The 27,502-nt window shown below is 47.2% G+C and overlaps 1 protein-coding gene across 1 annotated transcript; it reads left to right on the top strand.

The window, feature by feature from the left end:
• The first annotated feature begins 1,939 nt into the window (after positions 1 to 1,939).
• On the top strand, positions 1,940 to 9,408 carry LOC136605489 (apolipoprotein A-I-like). Its single transcript, XM_066588968.1, has 4 exons — positions 1,940 to 2,013; positions 4,878 to 4,940; positions 6,785 to 6,932; positions 8,291 to 9,408. Exons 2-4 carry the CDS (start codon positions 4,898 to 4,900, stop codon positions 8,829 to 8,831), a joined length of 732 nt encoding a protein of 243 aa, XP_066445065.1. The 5' UTR covers positions 1,940 to 2,013; positions 4,878 to 4,897; the 3' UTR covers positions 8,832 to 9,408.
• The last annotated feature ends 18,094 nt before the right edge of the window (positions 9,409 to 27,502 follow it).

Here is a 27,502-nt window from a genome sequence, read left to right as displayed (position 1 = left end):
TAAGCCAGAAACTGTAAGGTGATATAATACAGTATTCTGGTTAAAGATAGATTTGTATAGCGTACAGTTCTTGATTTGAGTATTATACCCAGTTCTGTTCTAATCATAGATGTTAGTAATGGTTCATCGTAATCATAAATATTAATCCTGGTTTGACGCGTCTCCTTGGGACAAACCTCTAACGCAAATTAAATCAACAAACAAAAGCAAGACCGTCAGCCCCGATGGTGGACTGACGTTTAGTATCTTACATAAAGGGTGAAGTTTCATTATAGATCTCATGGGGTACTCATGTTACTCCAACACAACTTTTATCACTGTTTATGACTTGAGGGAATGACTTTCGAAGTTTAGCTTTGTTTATTACAATGTCATTTGATTCTACATAATAACATTCAGTATTTCAGTTTTTTAATGTCTTCAACGAGCAGCGTTACTTTTGGGAGTAATCCATTCAGATGGCAGAATTCCAGAATTACCAAAGTATTTTATTGTATATATACATAAGATCCTTGGGTCTCATTTATCAAAACTATCTAAAAGAAAAAGTGTCTTTGTTGTCCATAGCAACCGATCAGAACTCAGCTTTTATTTTAAAACAGCAATATAAGAAATGAAAGAGGTGATCTGATTGGTTGATGTAGGCAATAAAGACACATTTTTTTCCAGAAAGTTTTGAAACACGAGGCCCAACGTATCTATTTCATTAAAGAAACACTACAGAATAAATATAAATACTGTGTTATGCCTAGTGCAGCATCTATGTGGATAGTGCATGACACAGTGATTCAAAAACCACCAAACAGAGCATCCCTGTGTCATCCATTTTTGTCCACGGTGTTATTTAAGCATGCAATGAAAAACCATCTAGTGGTGCTTTGGACCTCCTTTAGTCTACAGAACTGTAGCTATTGGCAGTGGCACCGATTCCCCTAGGTGTTGTAATCATTCTGCAGGAATACTGGCCCTTGCGGACAGGAAGCTTCTTGTAGTTGCTGCACCTTAGATAGCAGTACTGACATGTTCTGACCAGCTGACAGGAATGGTTCATTAATTTATGCTGCTTGCGTTAAATTCTGACTCTCCCATCAGCATGGGGAAGCAGAAATCTGGATTCATCGGAGCAGGTTAAGTTTTTCCCACTGCTCAATGTTACAATTTTTGCACTCTTTTGCCCAATGGAGTCTTGTCTTTTGGTTTCTCTTAAACAACAATGGCCCTGGAACTGGTTGTCTACTGTAATAGCTCATCCATGCTAAGGAACCACGAGTTGTGTATTCAGACATGTTGTTTGGAGCACCAGCATTGCATTCAGCTAGAATCTTCAATTTCCATGACTGTGCACCTCCTGTTTGTCAGAATGATTCTTGACACCCCTATCTGACTCCTTTCCTCAACAAGTTGTCTGTCCACAGAATCCTTATTGCTGGATGCTTTCCTTCGATCACACTATTTTTGATATACTCTCCATATAGTTGCATGAGAAAACTCCAAAAAAGTCGGCAGTGAAATCTTGGCACCGACTAGTCTAACACTGATGGCCAGGCTTCATTGGCAGTCAAGCAGATCACTGGATTTTCCCAACTAATATGGATTTGCATTCAAACTGATCAAAAGAAAACTTGTCACTTTATTTTATGCTGCACCACGGGGTCTAATTTCCTTACATGGAAGCTCCAATGGTGAAAAGCTAGGGTCTCTAATAATGCGGACATTCAGAATATGTCAATCATTATAGATTTTCAGCCTCTCTGTAAAGGTAAGTGTTTGTTCCCTTTGGACCTTCATATAGATGTATGCAGCTTAATTCTTTATCTATTACATGGGACCAGCCATCTGACCTTATATTAACCCAAGTCATGTAACCACCATTTATTTACATTTCTAATCAGTGTAACTATGCTCCGGCTCTCTAGTTGGGTATGTGCCTAGTCTAACAGTGGGCGTCCAGGTCAGTGGGTATAAAGAGCCGCTGGAAAAGCCAATGCAATGGAATTGATTCTTCTCTGAGAGGTAAGATACTTGCAGTGCTGTGTAATCCATGTATGTTTCAAGCTTGGTAGGAAATGAAAATTTAGTTTGGCTCTATGCTGAAAAGTGTCCCTAATTGTATTAAATATAATGTTGTATGCAGAAATTAGGTAGACTAAACAAATGGAGCAACTGTGGGAGGGCTTAAACACATGGGCTGGGAAAAAGACGGGACGCAGAACGGGACAAAACGAAACTATTGATTTCAATGGTTTTGTATTCACTGTCAGAATTATTGTGCATTAAAAGATGGGGCAGGACATATCTTCCCGCTGTTTTATTATTTTTAAACTAACGCAATAGCATGGAGTTTGAATAGTCAAAAAAACCCCAGTTGATGTGCTAATACACTCCATGGCAGAGAACGTATTAGGGAATTTGCCCGTCTCTTTAAGTCCTAAGGGTCCTTTAAGATGAGCCGATTCTTGTTCTCTCTCATGCACTCTGTTTAGACAGGCAGAGGCATCATTGACTCATTCAAATGAGAATCGCCCAGAAACTTTTAGTCTTTCCCATTCGCTGTATAACGGAACCAGAATGACTGGATGATTGCTGTTTAGGCCTCGGTCAGACAGGCGTTTTTTCACGCGATTTGCGGATTGCATGACGGATGCGCATCCGCAAATTGCGTGACCAGGGCCAACGGTTCGCCGAAAAATCTGCAGCTAGCAGCGTTTTCGGCGAAACGGGCCAGACACGAGGAATCGCAGATCGTGCCTATCTGCGATCTGCAATTCCTTGTGTTCTATATATGCGCTCAATGGGGCCGGCGGCAGCAGCGCCGACCCCATTGAGAACATATACTACAAAGATCATTCTCCTTTGCCACAGCTGTAACAGCTGTGGCAGAGAAGAACGATGTTCGCCCTTTGAATTCAATGGAGCCGGCAATACAGCCGGCTCCATTGAAAGCAATTGGCTGCTGGCGAGTGCGGGATGAATTTTCGGGAAGGGCTTAAAAATATAAGCCCTTCCCTGAAAATCATCCTAAAATGTGTAAAAATAAAAAAAAATATATACTCACCTTGTCCCTGCAGCCGGAGTTCAGCCGTGGCCGGCCGGCAGTTCTCCTGAAATTGAATGACAGCTGAGAGCTGGCCCTAATTGGTCCTTGCGCTGAGCCAATCAGAGGCAGCACTCACTCACCCATTCATGAATTCATGAATGGGTGAGTGAGAGCTGCCTCTGATTGGTGAGGGCTGTGACCAATCAGAGGCAGCCCATTCAGCAGGCGGGGATTTTAAATCCCCACCTGCTGAATACTACACAGAGCAGTTCAGGAGAACTGCCGGACGGACGCGGCTGAACTCCGTCTGCAGGGACAAGGTGAGTATATTTTTTTTACACATTTTTGGATGATTTTCAGGGAAGGCCTTAAATTTTTAAGCCCTTTCTGAAAATTCATCCCGCGCTCGCAGGCAGCCCATTGCTTTCAATAGAGCCAGCTGTATTGCCGGCTCCATTGAATTCAATGGGCGAACATTGTTCTTCTCTGCCACAGCTGTTACAGCTGTGGCAGAGGAGAATGATCTTTGTAGTATATGTTCTCAATGGGGTCGGCGCTGCTGCCGCCGGCCCCATTGAGCGCATATATAGAACACAAGGAATCGTAGATCGCAGATAGGCGCGATCTGCGATTCCTCGTGTCCTATAATTTATCGGACATCTGCATAAAAAGCGGCCATGTGACCGATCCCATTGCGAAGCAATGGTTCTATTTATGCACAGATCGCATGCGCAAATCGCACAAAAAAACGCCCGTCTGACCGAGGCCTTAAACTGAATGAGCCAGAGTTGATTTTTGTACCTGCATAAAATGAACAACGAACAAAAAGTGATCGATTATCGTTCAGTCGTTGCCTCGCATTTAGACCGAACAATTATCGTTTGCTTTCACTCGTTTAAATAATTTTTTAAACAATAATTATTCCGTCTAAAAGCACCTTAAAGGGCAAAAACACACGGGCACATGCGCTAATACACTCGCCACTACGGAGCCCGTCCCAGCGTATACATATTACATATTGTATTATAACATTACAAGATATATTCACTAGATCATTGGAGAACATCCAGAGATTCTGATTGACAGGTATGACGTTTGGAAGAAATTCTTCTCCAAAAATGAGAATTAGCTTCTACCTCAGGTTTTATTTTTTTGCCTTCTAATGGCATGATAGGCTGAACTGGATGGCTGGATGTCTTTTTTTCAGTCTTAAACTAGTTACTATGTTACTATATAACTAGCTTACTTTATTACTTTGTTACTATATTACTATGTTACTATCTTACTATATTACTGTTGCTATATTACTATTTTACCATGTTACTACATTTATATCCTACTATACTACTATCTTACTATTTTATTATCTTACTGTATTACTATATTACTACCCATGTTACTATATTATTATCTTACTGTGTTACTATGTTACCATGTTACTATATTACTCTGTTACTATCCTAATACGTTACTTTATTTGTATATTACTGTATTACTATATTATCTTACTATTTTACTATCTTACTATATTATTATCTTACTATAGTACTATGCTACTATAATACTATCTTACTGTATTACCATGTTACTATATTATTATGTTACTGTATTACTATCTTACTATATTATTATGGTACTATATTATAATCTCACTGTATTACTATATTACTCTTACCATATTACTATATTATCTTACTGTATTACTATATTATGTTACTATAATACTATGTTACTGTATTACTATCTTACTTTATTACTATTATGTTACAGTATTACTATCTTACTATATTGCTATCTTACTATGTTACTATATTATTATGTGACTGTGTCTTTCTTGCAGATTTAAGATCAGTTCTGATCATGAAAATCCTGGTTTCCTCATTGCTCCTCTTGTTCCTATCAGGTATGGTGAGCTGTTCCTTGTAATGTAACATTAAGGCTAACTTTACACTGGTGAGCGCGATATGGGGCAGTGAATCCCGCCCCCATCCATATCACGTTCCCCACCATGGGAACTCCTCCAAGGATGAGAGGAGTTTGCATGTCAAAACAGCCTCGCATCACTTTGGGGAAGAAGGGATCCTTCACTGTGGCGGTTAGCCGAGGCAGAGGATCACAGAGTTTCTACTATTGTTTTCAATGGGAGATCTCGCGAAGCTGACGCTGGCCCCATTGACAACAGTGGGCACTTCCATGCGAGAGCATGCAGGGAGATAGAACATGCCACGATTTGTTTCCTGCATAGCATTGCGGTGCCATACAGGAAAACATCGCTCATATGTATCACCCCATGGTGTGAGAATTGTGCGTCTCGCAACACACAAATCCACATGAGTTCCTCACCAGCGTGAAGACGTCCTAAGGGCTTCTTGAGATTTCCATAGTTTCATTTTGACTAGTGGGATTCTTGCGTGATATTACTACCTGCCAGAAAAGATAGGACTTGCACTATCTTTCTCGCACGTAGTTTTTCTGCATATGAGAAAAGACAGGGCGGACTTATCTTCCTGCTTTTTTTTTATTTGCACGCAATAGCGGGAGTTTGAATAGTCAAAAAAATAATTAAAAATTACCGGTTCACGCACTGATATGCTCGGAGTGGCGAGTGTATTAGCACATGCACCCATGTTGCCATATTGATAATTATGTATTCAACAGTTATGCCGCATTAATGAGGAGTGACAAAAGATTCTTATAGTTATGTGAAGAAGTGATGAGAACGCCATGTGCCTTGCGTCTAACAGGAGGAACTATTGAGGAAGTGAAGGAGATGTATGTTGCTTTAAGAATACTGCTACTTTAAGTGAAATAGTTTAATGCAAAGTTATTCTGCAACGATAAAGTAACACAAACCCTTCTAAAAAAAGTGCCACCTCTGTTTGTCATTGCTGCGCCACCCTGAACCTGTGGGTCAGGAAGGATATTATTTCTCCTTAAGGCCGCCTGCACACGGGCGGAAATCCCGCGGCGGGATTTCCCGCGGGATTTCCGCCACTGAAAGCCTGCATAGGAGTGCATTACAATACGCACTCCTATGCAGACGGCCATGGTTTGGCCACGCGAAATCTCGCGCGGCAAACAAACCGCGGCATGTCCTATTTCTGTGCGGGGCTCTCAGAGCCCCGCACAGAAACGTCACCCACCCGGCCGCCGGCTCCGGTCAGCGCATACGCCGGCTTCCCGGCAGCCGGCACATGAAAGAGCCGGGGCCGCCGGGCGCGGGTGAGTACGCGCTCGTCCCTGCAGGCGCTCGGGTCGGATCGCGCGGCGAGAATCCTCGCGGCCGGATCCGATCCGCTCGTCTGCAGGCGGCCTAAGGAGACCAACTAGAATGTGAGTGAGGAGACATATAAGGCCATGCATGCTCCTCTGGAAAATTTGTAAATGGGAAGATAGAACAATACCTTGGTAGCGCCACCTATTGGAGGGCAGCATTCCTGCAAGTCAATGTCAGTTTTTGCCTCCTGAACCTGTGTCGCACCACCATCCACAACCAGTTACAGGAGATCCCAGTGGTAGGACACCCAGTGATCAGACATCTAGAATCCATTGCTATGGATAGGTAATGAACGTCAGTCTTGGCTCAGCCTATTTAATAAGAAATTGGCTGTTTCGGTTGCCATTTCCTGCGCTGGCACTGAGGAGCATTAGTGCTGTACATGTTAGGGGACTTATATTGGTGCATAAAGACCTCAGATAGTGAACAGGTCGCACTTCTGTTGCACTAATTCAACTTTATTCTTATAGGAACATATAGTAAACCCATTGAAGAGCAGGATGTAAAACCACCTCCGAAACCTGATACGAGGGAGTGTGTGAAAAGTCTGTTCTCTAATATATACGCGTTGGGTGCGGATTTGGTCGGAAGCTGGGAGTCATCAGAGACTGAAAGAGTGTAAGATGATTGAAAGTATTTTCATATATAATTCAAGGACTAAAAAGGGCTGAAACATGAATATCCTCTAATATTTAGTAAGAACGGCTTCAGACAACCGTATACGCAGCTGCACATGCTTCAGCGCAACGCGTTTGTACCATGAACAAGTTTGATTTGCACGTGTCTCTGTGCATGTATTGCACTTTTTTTCACACACGTGCGCAAAACACTCCCGCCCTGATTTAAAAGTCTTAACAAGGTCTAAACGTGTTCTGTTTTTCCCACAATTATGCAGTGTGTTGCGTATTTGCGCGCATATGCTCACCTCCCATAGGTTTCTATAGGGGCCTTTGTTTTGTAATATGCAGAAAGATAGAGCAGGTCCTATTTTTTTGTGCATGCCCAAAAATCATTCATGAGAACAAAGCAATTGACATCAATGGGTTCTGTTCTATATGCATTGCGTATATATGAAACGTGCGCAAATACGGTCATCTGAAGCGAAGCTGCCCTAAGACTGCCCATACACTTTAGATAGCTGTCAGCCAACAGCTATTCCCCACCTCCCCATACATATACACACTCCAACATCTTTGTGAACTAATTTGCATAACCAAGCGTCCATTAGCATCATTGATGAAACTAATCACCCCCATATATTTATCAAGGATCTTGTTATAGAGGGGAGCAGAAAGATTTAGCTATGGCCAGGTCTACAGAAAGCCACCACCTCATCGGAATAGCTTGGATCCCGGCTTGTTGCGCTGCAGACCAGATAGTACAGCATGCTGTGCTATTGTGTCCGGGAAAGGATTTTATGCACAAGGCTCAGAAAGTTCTCTTCTGATGATGGTCCCATCACCCCTCCCTAAAATCCTTGGTGCACCCTACATGGCAAGAATAAGCACAACATGCTTCAAAATTGTGCTAAAATGGATCATAGTCTAAGCTTTAAGACATTAAAGAGGGTATCTTACAATGACTATCCCTCGGCACGTAAGCTATCAGAACATATGGGCATCATAGAGATGGTCCCACATCCAGGATCCTGCTGGGTGAACCAGAACAAGTCGCAGTGGCCCTGCTCCATTGGACCTGGCCCGTCCATACATCACCTAGTTGATCATACATCTTCTCTCCAGACATGGCTTCCCCAGGGGTAACTGCCCATTGACAATCTTACTGATGCGCTGGCATCCTTTTTAATGTACAGATGGAAAAATGTTTTTTTCTACTGCTAGAACCTGATGCTGCTTTGGGCTTCACCATTGGTCAAAGTCTATAGCAAAATTAAAAAATGTACCAATTATAAATCCTTATACAAAAAGTTTCAATAATTCGCAATCACTAATAACTTTTCTCCTGTTCTCACACAGGGCCGTAATGAGTAAAAGAGTGGAATCAATATATGCAAGTTATTTTAACTTGGCTATTAGCGTTAGCCATTACATGTCAGGCATCATGGCGGAGGTGAGCAAGGAAATGCAAGAGAAATACCCAGTTTACAGTAAAAATGTACTTCCGGTTTTGGCCTCAGTTGCGGTTCATGCTTTTGAAAAGATAACAAGTGCTGCTGAGGAAATGAAGCCTTATTTTGAAAAATTTGAAGAGCATCTCAAACCCCTACAGAATGAATTGTGGGAAGGAATACGCCCTATTATAGAGAATAGAACAAGGTCTACTATAGACGCTCTCAATGCCAATATAAAGCCCTTCCTAGAGGGCGTCCGCAAAGAGGTAGAAGCTGCAAACATCAAAGAAGCTGCTGAATCGCCAGCTGAAGAGAAGAACCCTACCATCCTTTTAATGGAACATGTACTGAAGTCTTCACAGAAACTACAACACATGTATGTGTTCGACAGCGACATGCTTAACAAGATTGCATCTCAGCTACACGTTTTCGGTAACAGAGAATAAAGATACAGTCTTGTGGCAGAGTCAGGTAGAGAGCAGTTTGTCATCATTGAGAATAGCAGCAATGGTGCCATCAACCATGTCATTAGATGGAAATTTTAAATAAAAATCATTTCAAAGTTTTTAGCCTGAATTGTACATTTATCACATTAAACTAATTCATGACTGCAGCTAAAGTTTTCTTAAGTGATCCTAGTGCCCACCTTCTGAATTATGCATCATGCATGGCTTATTCACAGGTGCATGTATGTTCCCAAAGGACCTCACATGATCAGCACACCGACCGTTGGTAGTCCTTGGGGCTATCCACACATCTTTTTTTCACACAGACGGATGGTGTCCATATGAAAAACCAAAATCCCAGCATGCACTATTCTAGTCGGAATTGCATGAGTCAACAGATGTGTGGAATACAACACACGAACGCCTTTCTTTACAGGCAGTTTTTGCAAACGCAACACTGAGTCATTTTTAAGCCATTTAACCGCCTTCCAAGAGCCAAAAGTTTTTTTTATTTTTCCATTATGAATGCATGAGAATTGTATTCTTGTTGATGAAATTTAATGTAGCAGATAGTGAACTGAAACGCGTCTAGAGTATTTAAGTGGGGTGAAACGAATAAGTGCAATTGCGCCATTTTTGAGTGGTTCATTTTCGCAGCATTCATGGTGCAGTAAAAACTAAATTTATTTTGTTGGTCAATACAAGTACAAATTTTTCTTCTGTTCTTATGTTTTACTACTTTTAAAAAAGTTAAGTTTTTATTTTTAAACAAAAATTAATTTCCATCAGGCCCCCTGCACACGGGCGGAAATTCCACGTTGGGATTTCCCGCAGAATTTCCGCCCGTGGAAGCTGCCCTAGGATTGTGTTAGAAAATGTAATCCTAGGCAGACGGCCTCTATTTCTGTGCGGGGCTCTGCGTACTGTCACTCTTCAGCTGACCATACTGCAACAACTCAGGAAGGTATTGTAGGCGCAGCTTCCACCAAATTCTCATTAACCTTTTGCAATCCAATTTTGGATTCAGGGTTTCCCAGGGGGCTTTCTCTTCCTGCCATTATACAATGGTACCATTTGTTGGCCAGAGCCAGTACTGCGGTATGGGACATGCTTGAGAGGCCCCTGACAACAGAGTGGCCAGTAATATACCGTAAGAATACCCTGCCGGATGTCTTCAATTGGAATGTCTTTAGACGTCAGACAGTGGATTGGAAAGGATTAAATCAATAAAATCTGCGCCTGCAGTTACAAGTGCTGGGCAGTACATACCCCAGTGTGTTGCAGCGCAGACAGCGGGTTCCTGAGCATCAGACCACAGCTTATCAACTATTGATGGCTTATTCTGAGGACTTGTCTTGCCTTTTGGTTTCTCTTAAACAACAATGGCCCTGGAACTGGTTGTCTACTGTAATAGCTCATCCATGCTAAGGAACCACGAGTTGTGTATTCAGACATGTTGTTTGGAGCACCAGCATTGTATTCAGCTGGAATCTTCAATTTCCATGACTGTGCACCTCCTCTTTGTCAGAATGATTCTTGACACCCCTATCTGACTCCTTTCCTTGACAAGTTGTCTGTCCACAGGATTCTTATTGCTGGATGCTTTCCTTCGATCACACTATTTTTGATATACTCTCCATATAGTTGCATGAGAAAACTCCATAAAAGTCGGCAGTGAAATCTTGGCACCGACTAGCCTAACACTGATGACCAGGCTTCATTGGAAGTCAAGCAGATCACTGGATTTTCCCAACTAATATGGACTTACACTCAAACTGATCAAAAGAAAACTTGTCACTTGATTTTATGCTGCACCACGGGGTCTAATTACATGGAAGCTCCAATCGCGAAAAGCATGGGTCTCTAATAATGTGGACATTCAGAATATGTCGGTCATTATAGATTTTCAGCCTCTCTGTAAAGGTAATTGTTTGTTCCCTTGGGATCTTCATATTGATGTATGCAGCTTAATTCTTTATCTATTACATGGGACCGGCCATCTGACCTTATATTAACCCAAGCCATGTAACCACCATTTATTTACACTTCTAATCAGTGTAACTATGCCCCGGCTCTCTAGTTGGGTATGTGCCTAGTCTAACAGTGGGCGTCCAGGTCAGTGGGTATAAAGAGCCAGGGGAAAAGCCAATGCAATGGAATTGATTCTTCTCTAAGAGGTAAGATACTTGCAGGGCTGTGTAATCAATGTATGTTTCAAGCTTGGTAGGAAAATTAAGTTTGGCTCTATGCTGAAAAGTGTCCCTAATTGTATTAAATATAATGTTGTATGCAGAAATTAGGTAGACTAAACAAATGGAGCAACTTAAACACATGGGCTGGGAAAATGACGGGCTGCAAAACGGGATAAAAGGAAACTATTGATTTCAATGGTTTTGTATTCTCTGTCAGAATTCTTGTGCATTAAAAGATGGGGCAGGACATATCTTCCCACTTTTTTTTTTTTTAACTCACACGCAATAGCTTGGAGTTTGAATAGTCAAAAAAAAACCCAGTTGATGTGCTAATACGCTCCATGGCAGAGAACATATTAAGGAATTTGCCCGTCTCTTTAAGCCCTAAGGGTCCTTTAGGATGAGCCGATTCTTGTTCGCTCTCGTGCACTCTGTTTAGACAGGCAAATGCATCATTGACTCATTCAAATGCGAATCGCTCAGAAACATTCAGTCTTTCTCATTCGCTGTATAAGGGAACGAGAAGGATTGGATGATTGCTGTTTAAACTGAATGAGCCAACGATGAGTTTTGTACCTGCATAAAATAAACAATGAACAAAAATTGATCGATTATTGTTCAGTCGTTGCCTCGCATTTAGACCGAACTATTATCGTTTGCTTTCACTTGTTTGAATGATTTTTTTAAACAATAATCATTCCGTCTAAAAGCACCTTAAAGGGCAAAAACACACGGGCACATGCGCTAATACACTCGCCACTACGGAGCCCTGCCCAGCGCATACATATTACATATTGTATTATAATATTACAAGATATATTCACTAGATCATTGGAGAACATCCAGAGATTCTGATTGACAGATATGGAGTTTGGAAGAAATTCTTCTCCAAAAATGAGAATTAGCTTCTACCTCAGGTTTTATTTTTTTGCCCTCTAATGGCATGATAGGCTGAACTGGATGGCTGGATGTCTTTTTTCAGTCTTAAACTAGTTACTGTGTTACTATTTTACTAGCTTACTTTATTATTATCTTACTATATTACTGTTGCTATATTACTATTAGAGATGAGCGAGCACCAAAATGCTCGGGTGCTCGTTGCTCGAGTTGAGCTTTCCGCGATGCTCGAGGATTCGTTTCGAGTAACGAACCCCATTGAAGTCAATGGGCGACTTGAGCATTTTTGTATATCACCCATGCTCCGCTAAGGTTTTCATTGGTGAAAATCTACAAAACCCAAGAAAGTGATGGAAACAACACAGAAACGGATAGGGTAGGCGAGGGGCAACATGCTGGGCTGCATTTCAGGTTCCCAGGTCCCACTATTAAGCCACAATAGCGGCAAGAGTGCCCCCCCCCCTAACAATTTTTACTTTGGACAAACCCTCATTAGCAAGGCACACCTTAGCTAAGCACCACACTACCTCCAACCAAGCACAATCACTGCCTGTGGGACACAACGCTGCCTCTTCTCCTGGGTTACATGCTGCCCAACCTCCCCGCACGACCCTGCGTCCACAGCGCACACAAAAGTGTCCCTGCGCAGCCTTCACCTGCCCTCATGCCACACGCTGGCTGCATGGCCACACCACCCTCATTTCTCAGTACATCTGCGATGAGGAGGAACCGGAGGCACACACTGCAGAGGGTTGGCAGGGCCAGGCAGCGACCCTCTTTAGTAGGGGCGGGGCGATAGCCCACAATGCTGTACAGAAGCAATGGGAAATTCAATCCTGTGCCACCTCCGTTAGGAGCTGCAAACGTGGGCATAGCAATGGGGAATACATGTGCCACACAGTATTCATTCTGTCAAGGTGTCTCATAGCTCAATCGACTCTGCAAGGGGAAAGCCGTCTGCGCTCTGCCCTCTACCCAAGTCAGTCAGTGTCTTTGTGCCAGACAGGTCAAACACCACGATGGGAACTAAATGTGCACCAACAGCATAGGTGGGTCCTAGGAAGCCCAAGACATGAACCAAAAATTGATCTGAGCGGCCAAACATGTCAGACTTGCACCGTGCCCACGACATAGGCCTCGGCCCACAGATTTAGCAATCATAGGCAGGAAGCGGACTTTCACTGCACCCAGGACATAGGCCTCTGCACAAACCCTCAGCAATCGCGGGCCTACAGCGGACTCCAATGCTAGCGTAGCTGTGCACGTCTCATTAGCGCTGTATTGCTCCTGTAATTTGTCCCAATGCAGTGCCACGGATAGTAGAGCTAACGTCAGATGAAATACAGGTGGGATTCGGCCCACACTGCATGCCCCAGTCAGACCGGTGTTTTTTATAAATAGTCACAGGCAGGTACAACTCCGCAATGGGAATTCCGTGTGCACCCACAGCATGGGTGGCTCCCTGGAACCCATCGGCGGTACATAAATATATCCCATTGCAGTGCCCTGCACAGCTGAGCTAACGTCAGATAAAATACAGGTGGACTTCGGCCCACACTGCATGTCCCAGTCAGACTAGGGTTTTTATAAGTAGACACAGGCAGGTACAACTCCCCTGTGTGAAGTCCCTGTGGACCCACAGCAGGGGTGGCTCCCTGGAACCCACCGGCGGTACATAAATAAATCCCATTGCAGTGCCCTGGACAGCAGAGCTAATGTTAGATTAAATGCAGGTGGGCTTCGGCCCACACTGCATGCCCCAGTCAGACTGGGGTTTTTTATAAGTAGACAAAGGCAGTTACAACTCCCTAATGTGAAGTCCGTGTCGACCGACAGCATGGGTGGGTCCCAGGAAGCCACCGGCGATACATAAGTAAATCCCATTGCATTGCCCTGCACAGCTGACGTAATGTCAGATAAAATACAGGTGGGCTTCGGTCCACAGTGCATGCCCCAGTCAGACCGGGGTTTTTAATACATAGACACAGGCAGGAAGAACTCCCCTATGTGAAGTCCCTGTGGACCGACAGCATGGGTGGGTCCCAGGAAGCCACCGGCGTTACATTAATAAATCCCATTGCAGTGCCCTGCACAGCTGAGCTAACGTCAGATAAAATACAGGTGGGCTTCGGCCCATACTGCATGCCCCAGTCAGACGGGGGGTTTTATAAGTAGACACAGGCAGGTACAACTCCCCTATGTGAAGTCCCTGTGGACCCACAGCATGGGTGGCTCCCGGGAACCCACCGGCGGTACATAAATATATATCCCATTGCAGTGCCCAGCACAGCTGAGGTAATGTCAGATAAAACGCAGGTGGGCTTCGGCCAAAACTGCATGCCCCAGTCAGACTCGGGTTTTTTATAAGTATACACAGGCAGGTACATCTCCCTAATGTGAAGTCCGTGCGGACCGACAGCATGGGTGGGTCCCAGGAAGCCACCGGCGTTACATTAACAAATCCCATTGCAGTGCCCTGCACAGCTGAGCTAACATCAGATAAAATACAGGTGGGCTTTGGCCCACACTGCATGCCCCAGTCAGACCGGGGTTTTTAATACATAGACACAGGCAGGTACAACTCCCCTATGTGAAGTCCCTGTGGACCCACAGCATGGGTGGCTCCCTGGAACCCACCGGCGGTACATAAATACATCCCATTGCAGTGCCCTGGACGGCAGAGCTAACGTCAGATTAAATACAGGTGGGCTTCGGCCAAGAATGTTTTCATTGTTGGAGGAGGAGGATGTTTTTGAGGCAGTATGTGTCCTGTCCCCATGTCCGTGGTTATATGCACCTTACCAGTAACCGCGTTGGTGGGATAGTGGTCGCGACTGTGGACCTATTAGCGCGGTTTTATTTCGTTGGTTTTCGGAATGTGGCCAGGATTAAGTGGGCCATGGTGGGGGGCTTTCTTATTGTGTCGTTTAAGGTGAAATTCTTGGACTGCCGCCAGACGGACCACTGCGAAAGCATTTGCCAAGAATGTTTTCATTGTTGGAGGAGGAGGAGGGGGATGTTTTTGAGGCAGTATGTGTCCTGTCCCCGTGTCCGTGGTTATATGTACCTTCCCAGTGACCGCGTCGCTGAAACATTGTCGCGCCTGGGGACCTAGTAGCGTGGCCTCGCCACGATCATGTCTTTGGTAAGCCTCCGTTTCCACAACCCTGTAACATAGCAGTAGCAGCAGTATAGGCAGAGCCGAGAATTAGTAACATTTCAGTGGTAAGAGTATGGACAGACCCCACTAACATTTCATTTGCAGCAGTATACACAGACCCCAGTAACATTTCAGTAGTATAAGTATAGACAGACTCCAGTAACAGTTCAGTAGTATAAGTCTAGACAGACCCCAGTAACATTTCAGTTCCAGCAGTGTAGACAGACCCCAGTAACATTTTAGTTCCAGCAGTGCAGACAGACCCCAGTAACATTTCAGTTGTATCAGTTGCGACATGCCCCAGTCACATTTCAGTTCCAGCAGTGCAGACAGACGCCAGTAACATTTCAGTAGTATCATTAGAGACAGGCCCCAGTAACATTCAGTGGTAAGAGTATGGACAGACCCGAGTAACATTTCATTTACAGCAGTATTGACATGCCCCAGTCACATTTCAGTTCCAGCAGTGCAGACAGACGCCAGTAACATTTCAGTAGTATCATTAGGGACAGGCCCCAGTAACATTTCAGTAGCAACAATATACACAGACCCCAGTAACATTTCATTTACAGCAGTACTGACAGACCCCAGTAACATTTCAGTAGTATCAGTTGCGACATGCCCCAGTCACATTTCAGTTCCAGCAGTGCAGACAGACGCCAGTAACATTTCAGTAGTATCATTAGGGACAGGCCCCAGTAACATTTCAGTAGCAACAGTATAGACAGACCCCAGTAACATTTCATTTACAGCAGTATTGACAGACCCCAGTAACATTTCAGTAGCATCAGTTGCGACATGCCCCAGTCACATTTCAGCTCCAGCAGTGCAGACAGACCCCAGTAACATTAACGTAGAAGCAGTATGGGCAAAGCAGCAGATTCACATTGCCCTGGCAGCAGTGTAGGGAGAGTGCAGCATTTGTAACATTTCAGTAGTAGCAGTATAGACAGGCCCCAGTAACATTTACATTGAAGCAGTATGGACAAAGCAGCAGATTCACATTTCCCTGGCAGCAGTGTAGGGAGAGCATTGTATTTGTAACACTTCAGTAGTAGCAGTATAGTCAGACCCCAGTAACATTTACGTAGAAGCAGTATGGGCAAAGCAGCAGATTCACATTTCCCTGGCAGCAGTGTAGGGAGAGCACAGCATTTGTAACATTTCAGTAGTAGCAGTATAGACAGGCTCCAGTAACATTTACGTCGAAGCAGTATGGGCAAAGCAGCAGATTCACATTTCCCTGGCAGCAGTGTAGGGAGAGCACAGCATTTGTAACATTTCAGTAGTAGCAGTATAGACAGGCCCCAGTAACATTTACTTAGAAGCAGTATGGGCAAAGCAGCAGATAAACATTTCCCTGGCAGCAGTGTAGGAAGAGCACAGTATTTGTAACATTTCAGTAGTAGCAGTATAGTCAGATCCCAGTAACATTTACGTAGAAGCAGTATGGGCAAAGCAGCAGATAAACATTTCCCTGGCAGCAGTGTAGGGAGAGCATAGTATTTGTAACATTTCAGTAGTAGCAGTATAGTCAGATCCCAGTAACATTTACGTAGAAGCAGTATGGGCAAAGCAGCAGATAAACATTTCCCTGGCAGCAGTGTAGGGAGAGCATAGTATTTGTAACATTTCAGTAGTAGCAGTATAGTCAGATCCCAGTAACATTTACGTCGAAGCAGTATGGGCAAAGCAGCAGATAAACATTTCCCTGGCAGCAGTGTAGGGAGAGCATACTATTGGTAAGATTTCAGTAGTAGCAGTATAGACAGGCCCCAGTAACATTTACGTAGAAGCAGTATGGGCAGAGCCCACTATTAGTTACATTTCTGTTATAGCAGTATAGACATGCCCCAGTAACATTTCCGTTGAAGCATTATGGGCAGAGCCCAGTATTAGTAGAATTACAGTAGTAACAGTATACACCAAGCAAGGTAACATTTCAGGAGCAGAAGTATCGGCAGACCGAAGTAACATTTCTGTTGCTGAAGTCTAGTCAGACCCCTCTAGCGTTACAGTGGCTGAAGTATAGGTAGGCAGAACAGAGTTAAATTTCTGTAGCAAAACTGTAGGCCAACCCCAGACACAGTGATGTACCATGAGTGCAGGCGAAGCCCATAAAAATTACTTGGATTACATTGTAGGCGAGGGCCCGAAAAATTGGTGTACCGACAGTACAAATGTACCCCAGAAAAATTGCCCATGCCCAACCCAGAGGGCAGGTGAAACCCATTAATCGCTTAGCTTACTGTGGCTTAATTTGTAACTAGGCCTGGAGGCAGCCCAGTCAAAATAACAATTGGTTCAGGTGGAAGTTTCAATGCTTTAATGAGAATTGAAACAGATAAATATTATTTTGAAAAGTTATGAGCCTTTTGACCCACAGAAAAATTGCCCGTTCAGGGTGATTACATGAGGTTTCAGGAGGAGGAGCCGGAGGAGGAGGACGAATATCATACACAGATTGACAAAGTTCTTTAGGTACCGCTGCTGTCCGCTGGTGGAGAAGAGAAGTCCTGGGAAATCCAGGCTTTGTTCATCTTTATGAGTTTAAGCCTGTCGGCGCTGTCAGTTGACAGGCGGGTACACTTGTCCGTGATGATTCCCCCAGCTGCACTAAACACCCTCACTGACAGGACGCTAGCTGCAGGGCAAGCCAGCACCTCCAGGGCATACAGCGCGAGTTCGGGCAACCATCTTCTTACAGTGCTCCCTTCGACTCAGCCTGGACTGGGGAGGTGTGACACAGTCTTGCTGGGGAGCCATAAAGCTGGCAAAGGCCTTGGAGAGTGTTGCCCTGCCTGCGCTGAACATGCTGCCTGATCTTCGCGCCTCCCCTTCTACTTGGCCCTCGGAACTGTGGCTTCTGCCAGTAGCGCTGTCGGATGGGAAGATTACCATCAGTTTGTGCACCAGGGCCCTGTGGTATTGCATCACTCTCAAACCCCTTTCCTCTTCGGGAATGAGAGTGGAAAGGTTCTCCTTATACCGTGGGTCAAGCAGTGTGTACACCCAGTAATCCGTAGTGGCCAGAATGCGTATAACGCGAGGGTCACGAGAAAGGCATGCTAACATAAAGTCAGCCATGTGTGCCAGGGTACCTGTACGCAGCATATGGCTGTCCTCACTAGGAAGGTCACTTTGAGGATCCTCCTCCTCCTCCTCAGGCCATACACTCTGAATGGATGAGAGGCACGCAGCATGGGTACCCTCTGCAGTGGGCCCAGCTTTCGCTTCCTCCTCAGGCTCCTCCCCCTCCTCCGCCTCCTCCTCCACGCGCTGAGATATAGACATGAGGATGCTCTGACTCTCCAGCGACATACTGTCTTCCCCCGGCTCCGTTTCCGCCCGCAAAGCATCAGCCTTTATGCTTTGCAGGGAACTTCTCAAGAGGCATAGCAGGGGAATGGTGATGCTAATGATTGCAGCATCGCTGCTCACCATCAGGGTGGACTCCTCAAAGTTTCCAAGGACCTGGCAGATATCTGCCATCCAGGCCCACTCCTCTGTAAAGAATTGAGGAGGCTGTCTCCCACTATGCCGCCCATGTTGGAGTTGGTATTCCACTATAGCTCTATGCTGCTCATACAGCCAGGACAACATGTGAAGCGTAGAGTTCCACCGTGTGGGCATGTCGCAAAGCAGACGGTGCAACAGTTCGTGGGCTATGTGCCTCTTCTCTCCTAAGCTGAGTAGTTTCAGCACGGCCTGCTGACGCTTGCCCACTGCTGTGCTGCCGCGCGACACCGACTGCTGGCGACGTGCTGCTGCTGACACGTCTTGATTGCGAGGTAGAGGTTGCGTTGGAGGAGGAGGGTGGTTTAGTAGAGGAAGCATACACCGCCGCAGATACCAGCACCGATCTGGGGCCCGCAATTTTGGGGCTGGGTAGGACGTGAGCGGTCCCAGGCTATGACTCGGTCCCAGCCTCCACTAAATTCACCCAATGTGCCGTCAGGGAGATATAGTGGCCCTGCCCGCCTGTGCTTGTCCACGAGTCCGTTGTTAAGTGGACCTTGCCAGTCACCGAGTTGGTTAGGGCGCGTACAATGTTGCGTGAGACGTGGTCGTGCAGGGCTGGGACGGCACACCGTGAAAAATAGTGGCGACTGGGGACAGAGTAGCGCGGGGCTGCCGCCGCCATCATGTTTTTGAAAACCGCAGTTTCCACCAGCCTGTAGGGGAGTATCTCCAGGCTGATCAATTTGGCTATGTAAACATTTAAAGCTTGAGCATGCGGGTGCGTGGCGGCGTATTTGCGCTTTCACTCCAACGATTCTCTTAGCGACAGCTGGACGCTGCACTGAGAGACATTGCTGGATGGGGCCGAGGACAGCGGAGGTGAGGGTGTGGGTCCAGGCCAGAAGACGGTCGTGCCTGTGTCGTGAGAGGTGGGTTGGATCTCAGTGGCAGGTTGGGGCCCAAGGGGAGAGGGAGTGGCGCAAGCTGGAGGCGGTGAACGCCCTTCATCCCACCTTGTGGGGTGCTTGGCCATCATATGCCTGTGCATGCTGGTGGTGGTGAGGCTGGTGGTGGTGGCTCCCCGGCTGATTTTGGCGCGACAAAGGTTGCACACCACCGTTCGCCGGTCGTCCGCAGTCTCAGTGAAAAACTGCCACACCTTAGAGCACCTTGGCCTCTGCACGGTGGCTTGGCGCGAGGGGGTGCTTTGGGAAACAGCTGGTGGATTATTCGCTCTGGCCCTGCCTCTACCCCTGGCCACCCCACTGCCTCTTCCAACCTGTTCTGGTGCTGCTGTTGCCACCCCCTCTGAAGACCTGTTGTTACCATACAGTGCGGCATGGGGTCCCGCGGTCGGCGCTCGTCGCTCCGGCGTTGGCTCCAGCAGCCTGGAGCCCTGTGTCGAGGTCATCCCGGCGGCTTGGGTTGGCCAGTGGGTGGCGGCGTGGGCGTGCCCGCCCGTAGGGTGCCGCCCGCACTCCTCTGTGCTTCTTATACAGCAGTGGGTGGAGTTGCCTCCTCCCACTCTCCGCCCCTGGGCGGAACCTTGTGGTTAAAAGACTGGCAGTGAACTGAGCTCATTGCCAGTTATTGGTTCTGCATGCACCTAGCCAGTCCCTAGTTGTCGGTCAGCTCCCTCTGGTCCCCTATTACTCTGTCTGTTTGTGTTGGTTCTGTTTGCCTCTAATCTAGTCTGGCCCAGTCAGTACTAGTTGCTATCCAGCACCCTGCCAGTTTGCCTGTGAGTCCCATCTCCAGCCTTGTAAGTTTTGTTGGTCTATTCACCTGCCTCCTCTGTCGGCACTCTGTTCCCCCCATTAGGTAGTTTCCTGCTTGTCAGTCGCCAGGTCCCTAGCCAGGGCAGGGACCGCCGTCCAGTTGTCCGCCTGGGGTTAGCCAGGGCCGAGGCAAGTAGGCAGGGACAGTGGGGGTGCGGGAGATCAGGGCACCCCAACTGGCGCTCGGGGGGCAGAGTGCCGTAACATAATAACTGGCCCTTAAAATACTGTTTTTCTTTTCATGGCGGCGATCAGCGCCCTTGCAAACCAGCTGCAAGACCTGGTGCCGGTGATCCGGGATTTGTCAGCTCGCATGGTGGCCCAGGAGCAGTGGGCGTTGTCGCAGGAGCAGAATGCCGTTACCAGTCCCGAACCCAAGTGCCCTCTTCCCGAGGTGTTCTCTGGGGAGAGGAACAAGTTTTTCGTTTTTCAACAGGCGTGTCGCCTGTTTTTTCGGATGCGTCCCCGCTCTTCCGGCTCAGAGGTCCAGAGGGTCGGGCTCATAATGTCCCTGCTGCGGGGCTCTGCCCAGACTTGGGCCTTTTCCATTCCCGAGGGTTCCCCCTCCCTGCATTCGGTGGACTCCTTTTTTCAGGAACTCGGGGGCATCTTCGATGAACCGGACAGAGTGGGGTTGGCGGTTTCACGGTTGCTGGCGCTGCATCAGGGGTCGCTTTGTGTGGAGGATTATTGCTCCAGTTTCAGACGCTATGCGGGTGATACTGCATGGAACGATAGCGCCCTGAAAGACGTTTTTATGCAAGGTCTCTCGGACGCGGTCAAAGAACTGTTGATCTCCCATCCCGTTCCCGGGTCCTTAAAGGAGGCTATGGAGTTAGCAGTGAAGGCAGATAGGAGGCTCAGGGCTGGGAAGCAAGATAGACCGACCCATAGAGTCAGGGAGGTCATTTGTCCTGTTCCCTCCCCGTCCGTACCAGTCTCTGTTCCCGAACCTATGGAACTGGACCCGCTGGACCCCAAGGAGCGACGCCGGATTCGGTTATTACATAATCTCTGTCTCTACTGCGGGAAAGCTGGACATCGGGTGATAACTTGCCCCTGGAGGCCTCAGCGTCCACAGTCTGAATCGGCAGAAAGACTTCCAGTCCTAGGCGACTGCAGGGAGAGTCGCCTAGGACCTCAGGTACGTCCTAGACTTCTGATACCCTGCCAGGTTAGATTCCGGAACTTCTCCCGCCTAGGGCAGGCATTTATTGATTCCGGAGCAGCTGCTAACCTGATAAGCATGCGTCTCGTTGAGCCCCTGAGGGCTGCATTTGTGGCGCTGAAGACGCCAATTCGTTTTGCTAGCATTGATGCTACTCCTCTTGCTTCGGGCTTGGTACGATGGAGGACCCCAGTGTTACAACTCATGGTGGGGGGTCGCCATTCGGAAGGTCTATCATTCCTGGTGATGGAGAAAATGTCGGTAGACATGGTACTAGGGATGCCGTGGCTGGCGTTGCACAACCCCCAATTCGATTGGGCCACTGGGGAGCTAACCCAGTGGGGGCCGTCCTGCCATAGCCATCGTGCTCCCCCTCCCCCCTGCTCAGTCGAACAGAAGGGGTACCGGTCCTCTGGAAATCGCAAAAGGAGGGGTCGCACGGGGTGCCATAAGTCTTTGTCGAAACCTGTTGTCTCTTCGGTGATGCCCACCCTGGTCTGTGATGAAGTTGAACACAAGGCCCAGGAGGTCCTGGATTCTGGCCGGGGTCCAGGAACCGTACAATATTTGGGGGCCCGGAAGAGTTTTTTGGAGTATGATAGCTCAGATGACAGTGATTGTAAAGTTAGAGATGCCTCAGATTTTGAAGGCAGCGTCATTGGTAGCGAGGATGGGTCAAAAGACAGTGGCGAATGGTTGGACATTGACTCGGAAGACGACCTGAAACATGACGATATGTCAACGGTTGGCCCTGAAGGAAATGGGGCAGCCACAGACTACCGAAGTCATGGACCTGAGGATCAGGCCATGGTGTCCGCTCAGGAGGGTCACATTCTCGGGTTGGTACAGCGTTTTCACAGCCTTTGCCTGGATAAGCCTGGTCGAGTTTCCGGGGGCCCGGAGGTCCCCCGTCAGAGGGGGGGTAATGTTACCATACAGTGCGGCATGGGGTCCCGCGGTCGGCGCGCGTCGCTCCGGCGTCGGCTCCAGCAGCCTGGAGCCCTGTGTCGAGGTCATCCCGGCGGCTTGGGTTGGCCAGTGGGTGGCGGCGTGGGCGTGCCCGCCCGTAGGGTGCCGCCCGCACTCCTCTGTGCTTCTTATACAGCAGTGGGTGGAGTTGCCTCCTCCCACTCTCCGCCCCTGGGCGGAACCTTGTGGTTAAAAGACTGGCAGTGAACTGAGCTCATTGCCAGTTATTGGTTCTGCATGCACCTAGCCAGTCTGTCTGCGGTTCTCCTCAGCCAGTCCCTAGTTGTCGGTCAGCTCCCTCTGGTCCCCTATTACTCTGTCTGTTTGTGTTGGTTCTGTTTGCCTCTAATCTAGTCTGGCCCAGTCAGTACTAGTTGCTATCCAGCACCCTGCCAGTTTGCCTGTGAGTCCCATCTCCAGCCTTGTAAGTTTTGTTGGTCTATTCACCTGCCTCCTCTGTCGGCACTCTGTTCCCCCCATTAGGTAGTTTCCTGCTTGTCAGTCGCCAGGTCCCTAGCCAGGGCAGGGACCGCCGTCCAGTTGTCCGCCTGGGGTTAGCCAGGGCCGAGGCAAGTAGGCAGGGACAGTGGGGGTGCGGGAGATCAGGGCACCCCAACTGGCGCTCGGGGGGCAGAGTGCCGTAACACCTGTCCTCAGTTGGCTTATCACACCAGGTGGGGTCAGTCACCTCATCGTCCAGTGGGCTCTTCCTCCGAATCCTCTGTGCGCTCCTCCCTCAGACTTACTGCCCTTACTACTACCTCACTGATAGACAACTGTGTCTCATCATCATCGTCCTCCTCACCCACTGAAAGGTCTTGAGACAGTTGCCGGAAGTCCCCAGCCTCATCCCTCGGTCCCCGGGAACTTTCCAAAGGTTGGGAATCGGTCACAACAAACTCCTCCGGTGGGAGAGGAACCATTGTTGCCCAATCTGGGCAGGGGCCCGAGAACAGTTCCTGGGAGTCTGCCTGCTCCTCAGAATGTGTCATTTTCATGGAGTGAGGAGGCTGGGAGGAAGGAGGAGCAGCAGCCAGAGGATTCAGAGTTGCAGCAGTGGACGGCGTAGAAGACTGGGTGGTCGATAGATTGCTGGATGCACTTTCTGCCATCCACGACAGGACCTGCTCACACTGCTCGGTTTTTAATAAAGGTCTACAATGTGGACCCAAAAATTGTGATATTAAGCTAGAGACCCCAGAAACTGTCCTCTCTCCTACTCCCGCAGCAGCCGGCTGAGATTCGCCTGGACCAGGAACTCGGCCTATACCCACACCCTCACTTGCAACTCTGCGTCCTCGCCCACATCCACGTCCTCTACCCCTACCCTTCAGCATGGTGGATTAGGAATCGAGCAGACAGTGAGCGGTGCGAAAATTTTTTGGAATTATTGCCGCGCTGTTGGTGCCTGCCAACGGTTATACAACGCAAAAAGAAGCCTGGGCTAAATTATAAGGAAGGATGCAAGCAGGACTAGCTGTGCACTATGCAGTTTAGATTCACCTTCAGTTTCACAGGCCACACAGTAATGTGCACTGGGTTACAAGCAGACGGAAAAAAGGAGTCCTTTTTAAAAATTAGCCTTTTGCCAATAAAATGCAGGCAATAGAGCGTGTATTGGCCTCTCCCTCTATGGCTGTCTGGCACCGTACACTGCGTCGGCAGCTGTCTGGTAACCCAGAGCGCAGAAAAATATTAGTGTTTTTTAAACATGCACTTGGATGCAGAGAGCGCTTACGTAACTCTAACTGCCCCCAGCAAAAAATGACACGGAAGGCTGAACTGAGACCTGAGGTACTACAACTCCCAGCAACCACGGAGTTAAATGCACAGGTAGACAGGATTCCACACTACCGCTGTCCTTGCCTCACCATTACTTCCCCTATACTACTTAGTACAGACTGCAGCCTGAGAACGCTATAGCTGTAATGGGCTGCACGCCCGATATACCAAAAAAAAGAAAAACGGCAAAACTGCTCCCAGCACCCACAACAGTAGTGCACTAGGTGAGCTGTGGCCCTAAGAAGGACTGTTGGGGTTCTTGTAGACGCTAACACTGTCCCTAAACCAGCAACAGCAGCAGCAGCACTCTCCCTAATCTCTGCCAGCATGTGTCTGAGGCGAGCCGCGGGCGGGACTGATGCAAATTCTCGGGGGTCACTTGATCTCGCCAGCCACTCACTGCAGGGGGGGGGGATAGGGCTGGAACGTCACAGGAGGAAGTTGTAATGCCTTCCCTGCATTTCTATTGGCCAGAAAATGGCGCAAATCTTTCAGGGAAGGAAATATAATGGAGTCGAGCACCGCGTGGTGCTCGTCTCAAGTAACGAGCATCTCGAACACCCTAATACTCGAACGAGTATCAAGCTCGGACGAGTATGCTCGCTCATCTCTAGTTACTATAATACTACGTTACTGTATTACTATCTTACTTTATTATTATTATGTTACTGTATTACTATCTTACTATATTGCTATCTTACTATGTTACTATAGTATTATGTGACTGTCTTTCTTGCAGATTTAAGATCAGTTCTGATCATGAAAATCCTGGTTTCCTCATTGCTCCTCTTGTTCCTATCAGGTATGGTGAGCTGTTCCTTCTAATGTAACATTAAGGCTAACTTTACACTGGTGAGCGTGATATGGGGCAGTGAATCCCGCCCCTATCCATATCACGCCCCCCACCATTGGAATTCCTCCAAGGATGAGAGGAGTTTGCATGTCAAAACAGCCTCGCATCACTTTGGGGAAGCAGGGATCCTTCACTGTGGCGGTTAGCCAAGGCAGAGGATCACTGAGTTTCTACTATTGTTTTCAATGGGAGATCTCGCGATGCTGACGCAGGCCCCATTGACAACAGTGGGCACAAGAAAACCTCGCTCATGTGTATCACCTCAGCGCTGAGCCAATCAGAAGCAAGTCTCAGTCACACCCATTCATGAATTCATGAATGGGTGTGACTGAGATCTGCCTCTGATTGGCTCAGGCTGAGCCAATCAGGGGCCAGTCTGAGTCACACCCCTTCACACCCACTGCAGGCCGGCCGCCCGGATCTCCAGCTGCCGGGAGCAGGTGAGTACATCCTTTTTTTAATTTTTTCACATTTAAGGATGCATTGCAGGGAAGGGGTTATATATTTAACCCCTTCCCGACAATTCATCCCGCGCACGCCGGCAGCCCATTGCTTTCAATGGAGTCGGCTGTATTGCCGCTCCATTGAATTTAATGGGCAAACATTGTTCTTCTCTGCCAGAGCTGTTACAGCTGTGGCAGAGAAGAATGATTTGTCTTCTTTATGTTCTCAATGGGGTCGGCGCTGCTGCCGCCGGCCCCGTTGGGCGCATATAGAGAAGAGAACAGGAATCGCAGATCGCAGATAGGTGCGATCTGCGATTTCTGTTCTCTAATTTATCGGACGAGCGCATAAAAAGCGCTCATGTGTCCGATACCATTGCAAAGCAATGGTTTTAAAAAATCGCCGGACGCATGCGCATGCACAAATCGCGGCAATAAACGCCCATGTGACTAAGCTCTATCAGGAGGAACTATTGAGGAAGTGAAAGAGATGTATGTTGCTTTAAGAATACTGCTACTTTAAGTGAAATAGTTTAATGCAAAGTTATTCTGCAACGATAAAGTAACACAAACCCTTCTAAAAAAAGAAAAAAAGTGCCACCTCTGTTTGTCATCGCTGCGCCATCCTGAACCTGTGGGTCAGGAAGGATATTATTTCTCCTTAAGGAGACCAACTAGAATCTGAGTGAGGAGACTTATAAGGCCATGCATGCTCCTTTGGAAAATATGTAAATGGGAAGATAGAACAATACCTCGGTAGCGCCACCTATTGGAAGGCAGCATTCCTGCAAGTCAATGTCAGTTTTAGACAAGCCTTGTATTAAAAGTCTGACACTGACTTGCAGGAATGCTGCCTTCCAATAGGTGGCACTGCAGAGGTATTGTTTCATCTTCCCTATTTGCCTCCTGAACCTGTGTCGCACCACCATCCACAACCAGTTACCGGAGATCCCAGTGGTAGGACCCCCAGTGATCAGACATCTAGAATCCATTGCTATGGATAGGTAATGAACGGCAGTCTTGGCTCAGCCTATTTAATAAGAAATTTGCTGTTTCGGTTGCCATTTCCTGCGCTGGCACTGAGGAGCATTAGTGCTGTACAAGTTAGGGGACTTATATTGGTGCATAGAGACCTCAGATAGTGAATAGGTCGCACATTTCTTTTGCACTAATTCAACTTTATTCTTATAGGAACATATAGTAATCCCCTTGAAGATCAGGATGTAAAACCACCTCCGAAACCTGAGATGAGGGACTCTGTGAAAAGTCTGTTCTCTAATATATGCGCGTTGGGTGCGGAATTGGTCGCAGGGACTGTAAGACTGTAAGATAATTGAAAGTATTTTCCTATATAATTCAAGGGCTAAAAAGGGCTGAAACATGAATATCCTCTAATATTTAGTAAGAACGGCTTCAGACAACCGTATACGCAGCTGCACATGCTTCAGCGCAACGCGTTTGTGCCATAAACGAGTTTGATTTGCACGTGTCTCTGTGCATGTATTGCACTTTTGTTCACATACGTGCGCAAAACACTCCCGCCCTGATTTAAAAGTCTTAACGAGGTCTAAACGTGTTCTGTTTTTCACACAATTATGCAGCGTGTTGCGTATTTGCATATGCTCACCTCCCATACGTTTCTATAGGGGCCTTTGTTTCGTAAAATATGCAGAAATATAGAGCACATCCTATTTTTATATTTATCAAGGATCTTGTTATAGAGGGGAGCAGAAAGATTTAGCTTTGGCCAGGTCTACAGAAAGCCACCACCCTATCGGAATAGCTTGGATCCTGGCTTGTTGCGTTTCATTTTCCTAGACAGATAGTACAGCATGCTGTGCTATTGTGTCCGGGAAAGGATTTTATGCACAATGTTCAGAAAGTTCTCTTCTGATGATGGTCCCATCACCCCTCCCTAAAATCCTTGGTGCACCCTACATGGCAAGAATAAGCACAACATGCTTCAA

This window comes from Eleutherodactylus coqui, unplaced genomic scaffold (genome assembly GCF_035609145.1).
Source record: "Eleutherodactylus coqui strain aEleCoq1 unplaced genomic scaffold, aEleCoq1.hap1 HAP1_SCAFFOLD_314, whole genome shotgun sequence".
Taxonomy (NCBI): domain Eukaryota; kingdom Metazoa; phylum Chordata; class Amphibia; order Anura; family Eleutherodactylidae; genus Eleutherodactylus; species Eleutherodactylus coqui.
Note: the sequence above shows the minus strand (reverse complement) of the source record. Positions and strands in the feature narration are given on the sequence as shown.